This window comes from Eptatretus burgeri, chromosome 17 (genome assembly GCF_056783735.1).
Source record: "Eptatretus burgeri isolate ZD-2024b chromosome 17, Ebu_testis_v1, whole genome shotgun sequence".
Classification (NCBI taxonomy): Eukaryota; Metazoa; Chordata; class Myxini; order Myxiniformes; family Myxinidae; genus Eptatretus; species Eptatretus burgeri.
The window spans coordinates 4778069-4798067 of record NC_140977.1 but is presented as its reverse complement, the minus strand read 5'-3'; the positions used below and the strand labels follow the sequence as shown (position 1 = coordinate 4798067).

Genomic DNA, 19999 nt, shown 5'->3' with positions numbered 1-19999 from the left:
AAAGGGTACAGAGATTACCGTGTAATACTGAGGAAAATGGGTGCAGAGATTACTGTGTAATACCGAGGTGAAAGGGCACAGATTACTGTGTAATACCGAGGTGAAAGGGCACAGATTACTGTGTAATACCGAGGTGAAAGTCTTTTGAGTTCCCTTTAATTTCCACGTTATCCATCTCCATCATTGATCTTCTCTTCCTTCCTCTTATTCTTTTTCATTGAAATCTTCCCTCCAGAAAGTCTCTTACGAGTTTGTTTTCTCTCACGACGTGTCTTGTTTTGTGTGCAAAGTCGAGGCTCGTGGGAGAGCTTGAGCACGTAAGGGTTTAGGACATCACACGATGTTGTGATTCTGGCTCCGAGGGGTTAAATAATGCATCTTTAGTATAATGTATAACTGCAGTTGTTTCAAAATATTTGTTGAGTTAACTGTATTGTTTTACATAATGATAAATGTGTGTTGCAAATGTATTCGATCGATGCTCTTTTCCCCATCTGTCGTGTTTCTTTTCACTAAATATCCATTTATTCTCTTTCTCATTCATTCCTTCTTGAACCTTTTTGAACCAGCCGAGTGATATCCTGTTGCCGTTTTTTGCCCACCATCTCTCTCACCCCGAACTTGTTGAACCGACCAATCTCCAGCATGCTGTGACAGGAGAGTGATTCGGATCAGGAACGTCACATGCCCAATAAAAGTAGACCAAACTGTGGGAGGGGTCCATGCGGCTCACCTTTTGCGACCACTCATGTTGTGTCGGAGAAGAACATGCGCCTGAGAGCAGCGTCACACCTCATGGTCCAGTGAATCCATGACTCCCCAGGCCTGACCCAGACGTCTGTTGACCTCTGGCTCACAACATGCTGAGACATAAATATCGCTGCCAAGGTCAGTGAATCTCTCCGTAACCTCAACATCCTCACCACAAATGGGTACAGACAAGATAGCAGCATCCAAGATGTCATTGAAAACCTGGATCTTAGTTTTGACCCAGGAAACCCGTCATCCCAGCGGCTCCGACTCCTCATTCAGCACCTCGAGAGCCCCCAAAAGGATATCTAAAGTCTCTGCAAAGATGACCGCATCATCTGCGAAATCAAAGTCAGAGATCTTGACGTTCCCAAATGATGCACCACAGCTTGATCTCTCCGACATCCTCCCCAGAATCCAGTCCATACAAGTGCTGAAAAGTGTGGGGGCCAGTACACACCCCTGATGAACTCCAGTAACAAATGGAAATAAGTGAGAGATGGTACCACCACATCTCACAGCACTCTCAGTACCATAGTATCGTTCAGACATCAGATTGATCAGTTTTGGTGGCACCCCACTAAGTCCAAGAATCCACATGTCTTGCCTATCTGTTTTTAAAAGCCTGGGACTGTATATGTGTACACAGAAAATTATAAACGTTCAGAAAAAATCTGTAAACTTGTAAACGTTCCATTGTTAATGTGTGCTATAAAAAGAGCCGACCTCTAAATGCAGTCTCCACCCATCCGTCTGCTCTATTCAGGGTGTGCTTTATGCCACCAGCCCATCAGATCAGTTCCCTATGGTGTTAGGTGGGGTGAAGAGAGGCGAGACCTGCAAATATATTTTTATTGCAGCCATGTTTTTTGTAGGCACTTTTCCCATCGACAGATATGTATTGGTGGCTGCATTCTTGAGCCGTTGCTATTGAGTTACTTTGACTTGAAACGAAAATCCATGCCTTTTAAATCGAGACGAAAGGAAATATGAAATAAACAACCGTCCCATAAAATACGTCATTTTATAATTTTTTTTTTATGTAAACGTCTTTACTCTTTCTCATTACGTATTATTTCATCAGTTAAAGCTGCAAAATAAATGGAACGTAATTACTACATTTATTTCCACCATCAAAACTGTTGTTGTTGTTGTTGTTGTTGTTGTTGTTGTTGTTAATGTTGTTATTGTTGTTTAATGTGATATGTGACAAAATTGCTCATGAAGAAATCTTTAACTTCCATTGGATTAAATGGAATTTTTTTGTGTCTGTTGAGTGAAAATTAACGTTATTACTTAAAAACAACTAAAGTTAAATGTCATTTTTTATGGCACGGACGTAAATAAAACATTTGTTTTTGCATAAGCACTCTTTCATTTATGTCTGCTGCTCTTTAATTACAGCGCGTGCGCTGTATACAATTGCACCGAGTTTGAAATGTCCCCGGCGTCTACCACGTCTCCGGTGTCCCCCCGCCCCCCCCCCCCACGTGCCTCAAGACAGCCAATGACGGCCGTCCGGTAGATGCAGTGCGTAACCTCGACGGAAATGGCGACAATTGACGGAAATACCCGAGTATTTCAATGGAAATTTGTGAAACTAATGTGTTATATATGTGAAAACCATTTAATTTATTGCTTGACGGAAAAAAAACGAAGAAACACGCCCCTCTCATGTACGAACGAACTAAAGACGTCAATTCCGCCCACCATCGCATTTCGCGCCAATCGTCGAACGCTGAAAGATAAGTTTTTCTTATGCTATCATTCTTTTGTGGCTCCCTGCCACGCTGTATCGAATGATTTCATTCCTTCTCATATATAAAGTTGCTTATCACAATAATAACAAGATTTTTACATTTCAAATATTAAGTACGCTTTTTAACTGTTTTTCAACTGAAAAAGCATAAATTGCATATTTTAACATTAGTGTACTCATTTGCTTCACCACACGTGCTGTATTGAAGGATTTCACTTGTTTTTTTTTGGAAGGGGGGGGGAGGGTGGCGGAGGGAGTGGGAAGAGGTGAGGGGAATTGGGGTGGGGAAGTTATTGACTTCGTAGATTTTAACGTGTGCACGATCAACGAGCAGACCGTGCACACGTTTAGCAAAACACACGGATATACACAAGTCTAGCAAGACAAAAAAAAATTGGGAGCCCTGTTCGCTTGTCGAAGAACAGTTGCTATGATTATGTGAATGATTGATTCATCCTTGTCAAGAGTACTGCCCTCACATCGAGGGAGGGTCAAGCTATACTTATTATATCTAAAGGTTGGATCCATAGCTAGACTGTTAAGTGTAATACAGTCTTTGTGTTTCAAGTATGTTAGATTGCCATGTAACAAGGACCTGTCAGAGTAAGTCGTTCTGTTATGCATGACGCCAAGGAGACAGCGTGTACACTTTATAGACAGGATCATAGTCAGCCATAGATTATAGCCATCTTCGTCGGAGTGGCGACACATCCAGGATTGTGCCCAATAGCCCAGTAGACTGCTTCGGCAGCACCGACACTTTACAGAGTATGGTCCCAATGGATGGATGGATCATAGTCAGGGTAATATTGTATGAATAAAACACCTCTTGTTTGCGGGTGGGGCTGGGTGAGTAACTCCCATCACGAAACGTGTCACACGCTCTGAAAAGGCCGTCATGATCTGTCTGGCCAGTAACCGGGCGTAGTGGCGTGCGCCTGTAATCCGGCTACTCGGAGGCTTGGGTTGGAGGATCGCTTGAAGACGGGAGCTCTGTGCTGGGCCACTCTATGAGAGGGTGTAGAGCAGCCCGGAATCATGGCGAAACCCAATCCTTATCCCTGTGTCGTAAGAGGTGACCAGGGTTGCGTCAGGAAGGGCATCCGGCGTAAAACCTATGCCAAATCAGTATGCGGATCATAACGGATGATCTGCTGTGGCGACCCCTAACGGGAGCAGCCGAAAGAAGAAGAAGAAGAAGAAGAGGAAGATCTGTCTGGCCAGTGTGTGCCAGCCATGGTGGTGTAATGCACAGAAGCAGAGATTAGCTTTTACTTTTATTGGGTTTCTCTATGGGCCCAGATTGTCAGAGAAGGAGCATTTGGAAGAGAAGTCAGACAAGAAGGAAAACAAGGAGCGGCTTGAGAGAGCTACCAGTGTGAAGAAATAAGGAGGATCGACATTGGGAAGAAGGGCCTGAAGAGGGGACACACGAGAGCTACCCGCGTGCAGGTGGGCTCGAGTTTGAAGAAGAAGTGCGCAGAAGCAACTTCTCAGATGGAGGAGAGAATGGAGGGCTGTTTCAGGGTGCAAGTCGAGAAGGGCTGATCATTGTTGGCTTACTTTGTAACTGGTTTACTTCACCTGCAATTTTAATGTTTGTACAAGTGTGATCTGTCATGCCGAGTGTGGGTTCGGTTTCATTTACTTCTTATTTCACTGTTTGTCTTTTGATTCGCTTGGTTTGTTCTTAACTGCTCATCTCATCCTCCTTTTCCACTATATTCATTAAAAAATGGGACATGTTCTGAAGCTCACCTGGATCAGGAGCAACAATCACTCAAACCCCCTGCAGACTCCCTGGACTTTTTTTTTTTAATACCGTCAACAAACTTTGGTACATCACAGGTGATGAAGGTTGTGGTCATTTCATCGAAATTGTGTGTGTAGTTTCGGAGAAGTGAGCAAATACCTATTTTGACCCCCCCCCCTCCTGTAGACCCCTTTAATGAGTGCAGATTTTGATGTGGTTGATACACTTTGGCACATCATGGGTGATTAAGGTTGTGAAGGTTGTGGTCAAGTTTCGTCAAAATTGTTTGAAAAGTTTCGGAGAAGTGCAAATACCTATTTTGGGGGGTCAACCCCTCCCCCCCCATAGACCCCCTTAATAAGCACAGATTTTGATGTGGTCAATGCACCTTCGTTCGGCATCGAATATAAAGTTTGTGGCCAAGTTTCATCAAAATTGTATCTCGGGTTCAAGCGATAATGACTGAAGTGTTTACAGACTGACTGACTCATTCACTCACCTACGGACACTGCTCGATCGCATAACCTCACCGGACTAATGTCCAGATAAGCTAAAAGTAAACCCTTTAAAAGTTAAGAAAATGTTTACGAGCAATCTGCCTTCTATGTGTGTGCCGTCAGTTTCAGCTTATTTTGGCGACCTTGGGGAACGGTAAAAGTTGTAGAATAATTGAACACACTGCAGTGGAAGATGTGAACCGTTAGGGCATTTTCTGGGACAAAGGATCCCGGCGCTGAGGAATATCGTGTTAATGGAGCCTCAGATGATTATATAAATGACTGATTTATTCTTGTGTAGAGTACTGCTCTCACATCTGGGGAGGTTGAAGGTACACATATTGACTTCACAAAGTTAAGTCTAAAGCAATCTGGCTTGTAAACAATCCTAATGTCACCTCAAAACTCAACTTGCTTGAATTGCACTGTCGTGTTGGATCTCTTCTCCTTTTCTATAGATATTACTTCGGTTTCTGTTTCGAAGAACTGTTTGCTTGTATACCTCTGCCATTAGCTACACCACAAAATACTCGGTAAGCCATGACGTCATATGATTATTGTGTGGCAATGGTAACTCAAGGGTGGGCCGTATATGATGCTTGTTTCCTTCCCTTCACTGTCCAGCTCAAGAATCCTTTAATTTGTCATGTATTTCCTAACAGTTATATCCTTCCCTTTTCAACAAGCAGGTTTTACATTTTTCTCAAAAAGTCTTCGATTGATTTTCTTTCTCTTCACTTCTCTATTTCTTCGGTTGTTTTTTTTTTAAATTCTCGTGGAGGATCTCTAAGTCTTACTCACGTTGTTGGTCTTCATCTTCTTCTTGTGGACTTTTTTGTTTCACAGCCTACAGTTTTCATCAAAACTTCCTGAAACTTGGCATATATATATATATATATATATATATATATATATATATATATATATATTTATATATATGTAGAAATACCCTGCGGCAGACAGTAACCATCTCCGATTTTGAAAATTCCTCCTAGAAAAAATAGTTATGACGTCAAAATATCTCCGCTAATGGAAATCGCCTAAAACATTATCTCCGAAACTAGGCAAGCTTTTTGAATTCTGTTTGCGGGAATCGAACAGGGCATTAGCAGAGATGAATTACCGCACATATGATACATCACTATGACGTCATATCAATTTTTATGACGTCATTCCTATTTTTTGACATTTTTTGTTTCACAACCCAGAGTTTTCATCGGATCTTCGTGAAACTTGCCATGTATATGCAGAAAGCCCACGAGCAGGCAGAAATCATCTCCGATTTTAGAAATTCTTCCGAGAAAAAAAGTTGATGTCATAATATCGCCGCTAATGTAAATCGCCTATACCATTATCTCCGAAACTAGGCAAGCTGTTTGAATTTTGTTTGCGGGAATCAAGCCGGGCATTAGCACAGATAATTTATCGCAAACCTGAAACATCACAATGACGTCATATTCGTTTTTATGACGTTATCATTAAGAGGACGAGGATCTTCGCTCATTTGAGCTTGTTGTTGATGATATTGTTGCGAATTCGCGCCCGCCGGCGTGCGGACGGCCACGTAACTCGGATCACGGCACGTCGCCCACCGGACGGACAATTCAGTCGTGACCCTCTCGGACCAATGCTGGGACCTAGTCACGGGTGAGGGTTTAACCTCACCACGATCGTGCCAATTGCCCATTCAGGGATTCACCCTCCTGCCGGATTCCAACCATACACGCAGCCATGACGTCACCCGGCGCATTAAAAAAAAAACACAAGCCCCACGTCTCGAGGGGTTCCCCACGCGAACACATGTGCTCTGCCCGTTGGAGCTTAACACACACGCCCGCGTGGAGAATCCGTCCGGTCCAAATCCGAAATCCTGCCTAAACTTTGTCCGTCCGCGGGATCGGCAACATCCACCGCTGGCGTTTCCGGACCGGGCTTCACTCGCGCAAACTAGCACGTGGCGGCCTCGTGCGTTGCACAGCACGGACCGCGCGCTCGCTGCTGGGTGAACCCGGCGCGGTGCCCATTGAAACTACGGCTGCTACCCGGCTTTTGTCTCTCTGTCGCCGTCTCCGTCGCCATTGGACACACGCACACCTGCCTGTTACGACGCTCACTCTCCATTCCATCAAACTCACATTCACACTGGGAGACGCGGCTGCATGCTCACGCATGTCGACCGACATCTCCCTCACATACCGCTCTCTCACACACACGGTCTCCCTCACACTCGGCCGCTCACTCACTCGTGCCATTTCCCTTGCAAACGTGGTTCCATTCACACACGGCCGTTCACCCGCACCCGTGGCCCCTTCCAAACACGGTTCCTCATCCACACACGGCCGTTCACCCGCACCCGTGGCCCCTTCCAAACACGCTTCCTCATCCACACACGGCGTGCTGGGAGGCACGCACTTCGGCACACTTGCCACCACACCACTCACACACGCGGTCGCTTCCACACACGGGGGCGCACTCATACCTCGCACCACACACACTGGGACAACCACACTGGGGATTCGTGTCCCCACAAGGGGTTCCGGGGCCTCTATACCCCCCAAGCTTCGTGTGCACCCGTTCGCAGCACTCCTCCCCTTGACCCCACAAAGCACGACCGAACCCACCTGCTCGTGAGTCGCCTCAAGGGGGCATACTCCCTCCCCTCGTTCCTGGAGGAGGCCATCCAGCTGCTCGCACCGGGTCTCTAACCAGTCCGCCAGCTCCCCCTCATCGTCCTCCACTAACTCTGTGTGTGTGTGTGTGCTCGTCACTAACCCCGTCTTCATCGTGTAATCTCTCCTTTACCGTTTCTACCTCCTGTGTCTCTGTTATTTCCGTCTCTTCCCTTATCTCCCTTGTCTCCACTATTTTTATTTCCTTTGTCGTCACCTCGTGTCTCGTCTCACACGTTTCGGTCACCCCATTTAATTCTTCCCTCTCGGTCACCGTCACTTTTTCCGTCACCTTCATACTTCTCGCCCAACACGTCCCCCAAATTTTTTTTTGTTCCCGCCTTCACCGCGGGCCTGACAGCCGTTGCACTCCCCCCGAGCTCGTTCGTTCCCACACGTGGCGTCGCCATTACGCACTCCCCTGTATTGCCTTCATGCCCGCCTGCAGGCTTCGGCCCATTTGCTGCATCTCACCCCGCATTTCTCTCATTTCTTCCTTCATTCCGTTCTTCACCTGTTGTAAATTCGCATTCATTTGATTATCATCATGCACACATTTGTTTTTATTTCGTTCATTTGGTGCGTATTCCATCCATTTTTTCGTTCATTTGTTGCGTATTTCCATCCATTTTTTTCGTTCATTTGTTGCATCATTCCGCTAATTGCCTGCAAAATCATGTTGACCTGGCCCACGTTAAGTGGGTCTGCGGCAATCGCTTCGCCCTCAGGCGTGGATCCGCCGGGGACTGGGGGAGGACTTTGACGGAGGCGGGGTGGGCGGGGGGGTGTCATACACCGCGCCTCTGCCGCGCCCATTTTGGGCTCTGGGTTTGGTTGGGGGAGTTCGTCCTGCACAACAAGCATTTCCTGCACGGTGATTCCATCCTGGGCCATGGATTCTACACATTCTAAATCCATTTCTAATACCCCGGCTCCCGCTCGCCTTGACACTCCATCTTATTTCTCGTAAGGGGTTAATTTTAATTGCTCGTAATTTGGAGGGAATCGGGGATCGCTCCTCTCACCCCTGGACCGATTCCCCGTGAATTTAGCTTGGAGGCGGGAGGGATTCGAATCCCACTCCCGGACACCAGTGTTGTGAGGAGGGGGATGGGTTCGTGTCCCATGACCTGACACCAGTGTTGCGAATTCGCGCCCGCCGGCGTGCGGACGGCCACGTAACTCGGATCGCGGCATGTCGCCCACCGGAAGGACAATTCAGTCGTGACCCTCTCGGACCAACGCCGGGAGCTAGTCACGGGTGGGGGTTTAACCTCACCACGATCGTGCCAATTGCCCACCCGCGCAGGACAGGGTCGCTCGCCAAATTCGATCTACCTAAGTACCTGCGTGAATGATCGACCAGGCGATCGCACCACGCCACAGGCCGACTCCGGACACGGGCCGCTTGGGCGGCCCGTTCCGTGCTATCGGGATAACCGAGCGGTGTTATCGCCGACCTGGACGGTTCAGATTAATTACTGGGCGTATTAAGCCCACTACGAACCCTTTACGTGAAGCAGGATGGAGGGTCAATAAAGAAAAGACAAAGCGAAACAGGAAAACAGTTCACACAATGCACATTTATTACACAACACATGGAAAGCACACGTATACAGCCAAACAGTCAAAATGCACATGTAGCAGTTAAAACAAAAGAAACAATGGCGCAGAGTTACTACCGAATACGTACACACGGCAACACTTATACAGTTCTACTTTACAGACGGCGCCAACACACACTTACTCAAAAGCAAAGGAAAGAAGCCACCCTCATAGACAAGCGGGCAGACAGGCCTGGAGGCCAATATGTGCGCGTGACCTGGATGAGCGGCCAGGTCCGCGAGACCGGGGGGTGGGGGGGGGTCCTACGCGTTGGCGGACGAGCCGCAGATGTGGCCGCGTGGCTGTGCCCCGACTCCGTGCTCCTTGGCGGGTTTCGTTGGCACGACGTTTGGAGTGGGGTGGGAACGGGGCCCCCTTTTTGCACAATCTCAGCGCGGGGGAAAAGGGGAATTGTTAATGCCCTGGGGGAGGAGAATGGCTGGCTGGCTTGGGTCCCGCGACGAGCGATCTCACACCGCGACCTCGTCGCCGACCGCCATCCTTCTCGCCTCGGACCCAAGCTCCTTTGCCTCTTCCCGCAACTCTCCTCAGCCGACTGCAGAACCCAACTCGATGCCACACCGATGACTTCGCCACCCGACTCCACTCTCTGCCACACCGATGACTCGACTCACTCTGCCCTGCCGACACACACTGCTACTGCCACACTCTGCCCTGCCGACACACACTGCTACTGCCACATTCTGCCACGATTCGCCTTGCCTCGCCGTTTTATAGGCCGGCAGGAGAAAACAATATGCAAATATCCGGATCAGGATGACCTCGGGGGCGGAGCCACGCTCGCCAATTGGACAGAGGGAAAGTGGGCGTGAACCTCCCCTGATCCTAGAATTTGCATATATCGATTTCACACAGACACGCCTGGAGGCGGGGCCAAGCCGCTCCGCGCTTGCTAATTGGACGGATCAGAAGTGGGCGTGTCGCGTTCTTGATCCGAATTCTCCCTCAGAAAGGCCGCTATTTGCGCTCGCGACTCGGTGCGTATCGCTGAACGAGCCCAAGACAGCCCGGCGCTCAGTGTTCACAGGTGGTGCGGGAATGGCCATAGAAGGAGAGAGGTGAGGGAGGTGGAGGGTTTATCGGTGGTGGTTTGATGGTTATGGTGCCGTTTGGGAATGACGGTGATGCGATGTTTGCGGGATTGAGTTGTGAAGGTAAAGGTCATGGCTGTTGGCGTTGTTTTGTCGTCTGAGGGTTGGAGCGTGGTTGTAGTTGGTGACGATGGCTAGCGTGGTGGTTAAGGTGGTTATTGTGTGATGGCGGTTGAGACGTGGTTGGTTCAAAATCAAGATAGAACAGAAAAACGGCTATCTCAAAGCGTAGCAGCCCGAATGAATCACATAAATTCCCTCGATACAACGGATTTGGGGCTAACTACACATGTACTTAGAGTTGTCTCACCTACGGGCCCTGAATGGTGGTTTGCGAATTTCCACAGCCGTAACAATATGTTGTGATGAAGGTTTTTCAAAACTTTTTAAAATTTAAGTCTTTCAACGTTTCATTTATAAATGCATTGTTTTTGTTTCAGATTTTATTGTGAAAGTGAAGGTGAAGTCAGAGTTTGTGGATGATTCATTCCCTCAAGATGAAGGTTTGAACCACAAACACAGTGTTGATGGTGTAGTTTTGTTGTTTTGCTCATGATCTTGCAATTTAGAGTAAACTTTACCACAGTAGATCTGGTACTTGTTATTCCTCCCATGGTACAAATGTCATCAACACAATACTGAAAATGAAACTCTTAAAAGTAACATCCAGCACTGCGGGATGTGGGTTTGTGCTCAAATGAACTCCTCTCGACTTTTATACAATTTCTCCTTTATTACCTCTGCCCACCTAAGGTCAACAGAAGTTACATTTTCACCTCTGTCTGTTTGTTTGTTTGTGTGCAGGATATCTCAAAAAGTTGTAGATATATCTGGATGAAATATGGTGGGTAGGTTAGATGTGTCAGGTCAGGTCAGGTATGGAAGCATGCACTGGAGCAACATGTCACCATGTCCACTTTCTACCGGTACTCCAGGGGCCTGCATCTGGTCACCCCCAAGGCAGATGCCTGGCCCATCCCCATTTTCTCGAGGCATGTGGTCGGCCCTTTGGCCTCCTCCACTCATGAGACTTCCTTGCTGAGAGAATCTGGTGAGCAGGATCAGCGTCAGGAAAACGAGCCACATGTCCATACAGCCGTAGCTCATGCTCACGGGTTATACAGGTAACAAATCTCATCTGAGTCTCTTTCAGCAAACGCTCGTTGGACACAGTCTGACCAGCGATAGCCAATGATTCTCTGAAGAGACCTGTTTCTGAAGTAGTGAAGTCTCCGTCTCATCTATGGTCAGAGTCCAAGTATCACATCCGTAGAGCAAGACTGGAAGCACGAAGGACTTTAAGACTCAGACTTCCGTCCTCTTAGGTACCGATGGCATCACACCCCATTATCCAGTGAATGCATGACTCCCCAGGTCTGACCCAGCCATCTATTGACCTCTGACTCACAATGTGTGGAGAGCTGAATGCAACTGCCAAGGTAAGTGAATTTCTCTGTGATTTCAACATCCTCACCACAAACAGGTACAGACAAGATAGCAGCATCCAAGATGTCATTGAAAGTCTTAGTTTTGACCCAGGAAACCCGTAATCCCAGCGGCTCCAATTCCTCATTCAGCGCCTCAAGGGCCCCCATAAGGATATCAAGAGTCTCCGCAAAGATGACTGCATCATCTGCGAAATCAAGGTCAGAGATGTTGACATTCGCAAAAACTCTCCGCATCCACAGAACTCCGCAAAAACATGACACACGCACACACGCACACACGCACACACGCACGCACACACGCACACACAATCCATTATAGTAGATAGTAGATCTTTCACCCTTGAGAGATGGGGCCAAAAACGATTTACGTATAGCACAATATCTCAAAAAGTTGACAGATTTGGACGAAACTTGTGGATAGGTTGGGTGTGTGACAAGGCCGAATTGATTCAATTTTGATGAAGATCTGGATCCAAATCCAGGCGGAGGTATGCACTCCACCGAGTGCCCTTCTTGGTTTTAAGGTTTTTCTTGATATAAATATGAAAGGTTTTTTGATTCTGTCATTCCATTGTTTCGTTTTAATGAGATATTTTTGTTTCAGGTTTTTTTGTGGAAGTGAAGGTGAAGTCTGAGTTCGTAGATGAATCATCCTTTCAAGATGAAGGTCTGAACCAAAACAACATTCTGCTTGTTCCATTGACAGACATTGATGAGTGTACATTGTTTGTGAGCTCTCTCTGTCTCTCTGTCTCTCTCTCTGTCTCTCTGTCTCTCTGTCTCTCTCTCTCTCGTTGTCAGACTTGCCTTTAGGATGTGAAACAACTTGAATACCCTGCTCGATAATGAAGCAAATTTGTTCAACACATTGAAACGTCACAATATTTGTTGAGATATACTTGGGAAACATTCACGCATCGACGTTTATGAAATAATCTTTTGGTTATCAACTTGCATTCCCATTAATGGAGGTAACATCATGATACAACAGGATGACTTTGTTGTTACGGATTTCGATGGGAGGCTGATGCTTGATCCTGAACTTGTGCATTGTCCCGTGAGAGGTAAGTGGTCCAACTTTCAACTTCTATGTAATCGGGTTTTCCAACGCACTTGAGGTGTGATGTGCTTCTTCTTTTTTGTTTCCCTCTTGGGAAATGGCTGGAGTTGCTATTTCTTAACAGCCACAAACTTGTTCAGAACACAAGTCCAGTGAAGTCTTCATCCAAATAAGTTAAACATAACGTGCAAACACACCCTTTTGTCAAAGGATGAAATCACTGTTACCAAAGGGTCTGTTAAACGAGGGAATCAGAGGTCAGAACATACAACCACGGGGTCAGAACGTACAACAAGGGGAGCAGGAGATAAGTGGGGTGGGAGAGGGAAGGACAAAACAGTGGGGAACAGAGAGATTAGGTAATCTGTGGAAGGGAGAGGGATGGGACAGGGTACACAGGGTAAACAAGATGGACACTACAATGACTTCCAGGTCCTTGCACGACAGGAACTTTCAGGAAGGAAAGCGGGGAATTTGAAGGAGGTGGGTTTGAGGTGAATTAGCGAGGGTAGAAAAGATCGTGGTTTTGGATGGGGGAAGATAAGAGATGGTGGTGAACAGCTGTTTTGAAGACCTGGAAGTAAGAGTGGGATTGAAGAGAGTGTGGGAGTCTATTCCAAAGTTGGGAAAAAAGAGGAATGAAGGAGTGAAGGTGAGCAGTGATTCTTTATTTTGGTAGTTTTACCAGAAGGGGGTTGCTGGCGGACCTTGGGCGCCCTGCGGAAATATGGGGGGGGGGCATATTGCAGACAGAGTGGGGGGGTGGAGAGACTGGAGAGGAGACGGCAGAATACAGAAAGACCACTGACCTGCCTGCGATGAGAGAGTGAGAGACCCAAAGAAAGTAGATGAGGGGGGTGGGGGGGGGCTTCCAGACGGTGTTTTCGGAGAGACAGAGTGAGAGTGTGAGATTTGTCAGGGTTGAAAGACATGTTCCACATGTTGAACCAGCTTGTGATTTTATCCAGATTTGCAGAGAGTGAAGAGGCTGCTGCTTGCCGATCTGAGGGATGAAAGATGGTACGGCGGAGGGTGGAGTCATCATCAAGAGATAAAGAGGATTTTCCAGAGTCGGAGAGATCATTGATGAAAACCAGGAAAAGAACAGGGCCCAGAACACTGCCTTGAGGAACTCCAGCCTGGACAGGAAGAGGAGATGAAAGAAATCCATTTAGGGCCACACATTGACTACGACAGGAGAGGAAGTCTGTGAGCCATGAGTGGAGAAGGCCTTGGATACCATAGGAAGAGAGTTTGGTGAGCAGGGCAGGGTGCCAGACTGTGTCAAAAGCACACGATATGTCTAGGGATACGGCTCTGATTTCATGTCCGGCATTGAGTACCTCCATCCATTGTTGGGAGAGAAAAAGCAGGCTAACCAGGGTAGAGCGACCTGGTCTGAAACCAAATTGATGATCGGAAATGAAGTCATTGGAGAAGAGGAAGGATTTAAAGGCGCTGTCACACTTTGATGATTTAGCCAGCAATGGCAACGTATAAAAATGTATGTAAAACGTTGTCGTACGCTGAAATTTGATTTTTTTTTTTAAGTTTTGGTCGTATTCATAACGTGTTGGTCGTATGCATAACATATTAGTAACGGGCACAGAACGTTTCGTTGTCTTATAGATAACTTATACCAACGAATGCTTAGCCTGTTGTCGGCGTTCACAACCTATGCCCAACGATAGTTTAACTTAAGACATAGCGCGCTGCACGTATCGCCGACGAACTCGTGGCATAGCCTGTTAAAAACCTGCCGCATGCCGATTTATATCATAACCGCCTGAAAATTGAACGTGTCAACATCACAGTAACACCTTGATGATTTATCCAGCGTATGCCGACCTATGAAAAATTTGCCGAACCAAGCTGGCACACGTCGAAGATGTTATGGGTAAGTTGTGTATACGTTAAGAGCACGCTGAAAAACGATGAAGTATGCTGTCATATTTCGTGGTACGTCTTGTACGTCGTGAAATTTCAAGCATGCTGAAAATTTTACGACGTACTCGCCGTATGGCTCACATGTTCCTCTACGCTGGGAATAAGTTGTAGGCACGTTATGCGATTGTTGACACACGTCGACACACGTTACTTGTAAGTTACTCATAAGTTGAAACACGTCGAGGTAATGTTTAGCATACCCGAAACTTATTTTTTCCGTCAAGACACATTTTTTTTTCTCCTTGGCATAGTGAAGTCACGTGACGAAATATCTGAAGTTGTTGTTGTTGTTGTTGTTGTTGTTTTTTTATTATTATTATTATTATTATTATTATTATTTTTTTTTTTTTCGTCTATCACAAATTTTAAAACATATTCGGACATTTGCTTTTAAGTTTCGACGTCGACGTGACAATATCCTCAAATAGAAAATATTCACAGAGGAGGAACTAAGAACAAGACATGAGCAAACTGAAGAGGCAATCGGACGTGACGTAACGGCACGTGACGAAATATCGGAAGTTAGTTTTTTTTTATTTTTATTTTTTTTTTTAAACGCTAGCCAATACATCATTATATGGAAGCTGTAAATTAGAAACATGTTCAGTAAGTTCTGTGGTCGTCAAACAAATCGTCAAACAAATACGTCTATATACGTCAATATGCGTTGGAGGTATGTTACACATAGGTTCAAAGCACATTACTCATAGGTTAGAAATAAGTTTTGGGTACGCTAAGCATTACCTCGACGTGTTTCGACTTATGAGTAACTTACAAGTAACGTGCCTCGTCGTGTGTCAATGATCGCATAACGTGCCTCGACGTGTGTCAACGATCGTGTACCGTGCCTACAACACGTTACTCGTAGGTTATAAATGCTTCGGGAACGCTAATCATTACCTCGACGTGTTTCGACTTATGAGTAACTTACAAGTAACATGTGTCGACGTGTGTCAACGATCGCATAACGTGCCTACAACTTATGGCCAGCGCAGCGGAACGTGTGAGTCATACGCTGGCATACATCGTAAAATTTCAAGCATGCAAAAATTTGAGGACAACCGCAAAGTACAACGATGAAAGCCAGCGTATTACGATGTATGGCAGTGCTTTTCAGCGTGCTCTTAATGTATACAAAACTTACCCATAACGTATTCGACGTGTGCCAGCGTTTTAGACAATTTTTTCATAAGTCGGCATACGCTGGTTAAATCGTCAAGGTGTGACAGCGCCTTAATGTCTGAAGCGATGATGGATTCCATAACCTTGCTGATGATTGGGTGAAGGCTGATTGGTTTATTGTTGCAGGGATCTGTTTTTGCATCTTTTATTGTGGAACAGTAATGTTTGCTGATTTCCAAGTGGATGGCAAATAACCTTGAGTAAATGAGAGGGTGAATAGAACAGAGAGAGGGTGAGCAAGAGCAGCAGAGCAGGTTTTTAGGACACGTGGGCTGGTGCCGTCTGGTCCGGTTGGAGACTATGAGTCGAGGTTTGACCGCAAGCTCTCCACTTTGTCAGAAGAAAAGGACACAGAGTCCAGGGATAGTTGGGTGCGACTGGGTGAGGTGGGTACAGAAAGCGATGGGTTTCAGACACAAAATTTCGATGCAAATACCAAGTTTCGGCGTTCAGCCTTTTCACGTGCCGTGTCAGCTGTGCGGCCATTTGAGGAAAGGGAGGGGATGGAGGGGAAACATACACCAGAAACAGGTTTGATTAGATGCCACCAGGATTTGTAGGAGGGAGAGGTTTGAGAGTTCAGACTTGAGATGAGAAAGATGTTGTTTTCTGGCTTTCCTGAGGGTAGACACACACTTGTTCCGAGCTTGATGGAAGGAACTGAGATTACCCTCAGTTGGGTTTGCTTTCCATGAGGCAAAGGCAAGTTGTTTCAGGACAACTGCCTCACCACAAGCTTCAGTGATCCACGGGAAGGAGGAAGGATAGGACAACTGAAGACGAGAAGGGATAAATCTGTGCCATGAGGGAGAGCAAGTTTCTTTGAAAGAATTCCCAGAATTAGTTGATATTGGAGAATGTAGCGATGGGAGACCAGTATAGAAGTTTGAGGGCTGCTTGTAAGACCCTACCACTCGGCCTGAGTGAAATGCCAGACTTGACGGCGCTGATGGGGTTCTCTGATAATCGTCAGAGAGATGTCCACTTTGACAAGGACATGGTCAGAAGAACCGATTGGAGCGGAGGAAGAACAGCAGATATTTTCAGGGAGATTTGTCAAAATCAGATCCAGAAGAGATGGAGTACCATTGGTTGAGATCCGGGTAGGGAAGTTGACCGATTGAGTCAGTCCCAATGAGTTGCAGAAAGCTTTTGCTGAGGTGCCATGACAGGTGAGAGAGGTACCCACACCGAGCCAACTGGCATGATGACGATTGAAGTCACCACATATGAGGAAGAGGAAGAGAGAGTTTGGATGAGAAGATAGAAGTTGGTCCATGTTTTCAGATAGTGAGGTGTAAATGGAGTCATCACTGTTTGGTGGACGGTACAACACACATATAAACATGAGGTGGGAGTGGAGGGGAAGCCATAGCCAGAGGGATTCCTGGGGGTGTGGGGGTGTGGGGGAGTGAGGGTTGTGCATGGAGAGTGAGAAATTGATTTTTTTGATGGAGAGCAACTCCACCACCAGGACAATGCTCAGGTCTGTCATACCGGAGGAGGAAGTAACTAGGGAGTCAGAGATGTCTCGAAGGAGGAAAGTTTCTGTTAAGCAGATTATGTCTGGTTCTTTATTTATTTATTTATTTATTTTAATCGTTTTTTGCAAAAATATTGTATTCATGTTATCTCTTTCCTGAAATGATATGAGATGACTGTTTGCAGGTCTGGTTCATCCAGTGAAGATGGAAATTTTCCAAAGCGACTTACATCAGAGTTCACAGGATTATTTGCGCAACGAGTGTGTAAAGCAGGAACCTTGTGATTCTCCTCCTCGGGAAGTGAATAATAATCCTCAGCTGCCTGAAAGTAAGCGGGGCACACATCACTGGTCTTCTTGTTTTGTTCACTTAATGATGGAATGCTTAAATTCACCATCATGTCAAAGGATGGGTCTTGCTTGTCCAGTGTGCGACTACTCAAGCTTTTTCATGTAACAAGGATCTATAAATGCAATTGCAGTCGCAAGCACATTTCACACACTTTGTGTGTTTATAACTTGGCAATGAGCAGGAAATTGAAGCGGCGGGGGGAAAGAGAGTGGCATCTCTATATGTGGGGAGAAATACTTGCTCAGCTGGTGTGTTGCCGAGTTGGTTGAGATGGCAGAGCACTGGTATAGTTCACCCGATGAACCTGGGTCCGATTCCCAGTCTGAGCATGTACTTTTCCCACATTTACATATTATGTTAGTTTGCCTGTTCATTTATATTTGTTGTAATTAGAAACTATTTAATTAGTTACTGCAAAAGTGAATGAACACAAAGTGGGGTCGCACAGTGCAGGGTATCACCGTACTATAGTTTTTTTTTTAATTAATTTATTTTCCGACTGCTTTTGCACTCCTGAACTGCTGGAAGAATATTTTTGTTTCGTAGTTCCTGGGGTTCAGGGTGGGGGGAGGTCCTCGATTCCCTTTGTAAATGTGTATTGTATCATGCCGCCTGAAGGAAGGCGGAATTGCAAATCGTAATAAAATACTCCTAAAACGTCTTGAAAGTGGGTGAACTAACCTGTTCAGAAGGATGTGTTCTTTACTAGTCAGTTACATTTTAATCACCATCTCATTGCCTTCTTCATTTTTCATAGTCAACATCATCATTATCATCCTCATCATCATGATCAGCATCATAATCAAGCTGAGTGAGAACCCTTGCAAGTATGGCATGCCATGCTGATAGGAAATAAAAATAAAAATAATCTTCCATGAAATTGGTGGTTGCTTTTGCTGCATATGAGATTTTTGCTGCACATTGCCATCCTGAACAACAAGAGTTTCACTGGAGGGTAGTATCATAGCATTCTCGTGATCTTTGGTCAGATATTGGAACGATTTTGACTTGTCCATTTTTGCCAGGAATCCATCAGCAGTACCTTTACTTAACGGTACAGGAGTCAATGGGTAAGTGAGCACTTCCTTTCAGATCAAGCAATACACCTTCATTCTGTGATTTCATGAACAATTAGAAAGCAACGTTTCCCTGTTGCTTGTACTGAACCACTTTGTTTTTCGTTGTTGTTACTCTTGTCTTGTTCATGTCTCCTCAGGTTTTGAGATTCAGATACTTTATTGGCTCAAAAAAATCCTTTCCAGTTTGAAGGCGGCTCGTTATGAAGGCATATTTGGCATCTTGACTTATACGTTTCTCTCCAAGCACATCCTTTTCTACTTTGTTGGATGCAGCTGCACCAGAGGATAGAATCAACAATTCATCTTTATTGCCTACAGTGAATGGGTTCATTAAGCTTTCCACTGCTTCTTGAGTTTTCAAAATCAGCGTCTGACTCTTCGAAACTTCAGCAGAACGAATGTCACGATGCTTGGTTCCCTCTTTGCGTTCAGGACAACATGTCAGCCATATTGAGAGTGGTATTCACATACTGTGATCTTGCGTGTGTTGTTCCATCCCAGCATTGGTAAGCATCATGATTCGTGACAACACCAAACAAACCGACTCCACTTACACCAGGTCCCCCCTGGGAGTTAGCATGTCACATAAATGTCCTCTCCATAGTCTTGTCGACGGCACATCTGTTTCCAGGGATGAAGGAACGGGCAACACTGACAGCACTTCTCTTTATCAACTCTGTGCTCCTGTATGAGAAAGCTCAATGTTGGCTAAGAAGGTAGAGAAGTATGTGAGTTATCTGGCATAATTTTGGCCTCCAAAGCTGAAGAACAGGTCAGCCATGAGATGAAGACATTGGGTATATAGAAGAAAGTTATTGTATTTGACTGCTTGGATGAGTGATAGCAGCAACCATGCATGATCTACAATATAATAGATTTAAACCAAGTGAACCTTGGTACATTTCAAGAACAAGTAACATGAGCACGATTATTTGAATATGATAAGATGACACAACACTTGCGTAGCATACTACACGAATACTGTGATTGGGCATACCTGTCATACATATGGATGTAGTTCCATAGAGCATCATCTGCCATTGCTGCATTCAAGGTATCTGTGGAGGGAGAGTGTAATACATCATTCAACACTTTTCTTGGTTGTTCTGGCAGTGATGCGAGCACCTCCTCATCGCCTTGGCCAATGATGTATTGTGACAGCAACAGTCTTTCTTGGCACTCCAACATAACTTTGTGGCTTTTAACCACTTTGTGTGCATTGCATGGCTCTGTCATAATGTGTTCCAGAGAGAGCTCCCTCAATAGAACCTGAAGCGATTAAGCCTGCTTCAAGCAAAATGTC

At 45.8% G+C, this 19999-nt stretch overlaps 1 protein-coding gene and 1 pseudogene across 2 annotated transcripts in view; both read left to right on the top strand.

Moving 5' to 3' along the window:
* Nucleotides 1-19999, top strand: part of LOC147009150 (uncharacterized) — a 50847-nt gene that overhangs the window by 2600 nt on the left and 28248 nt on the right. For both annotated transcript variants that reach the window (XM_085862785.1, XM_085862784.1), the window contains exons 2-4: nt 10586-10648; nt 12198-12260; nt 17451-17594. In XM_085862785.1, the coding sequence (XP_085718911.1) occupies nt 10586-10648; nt 12198-12260; nt 17451-17594 (270 nt within the window). The remainder of the gene's footprint in view (nt 1-10585; nt 10649-12197; nt 12261-17450; nt 17595-19999) is intronic.
* Nucleotides 3427-3567, top strand: LOC147009151 (signal recognition particle RNA; annotated as a pseudogene).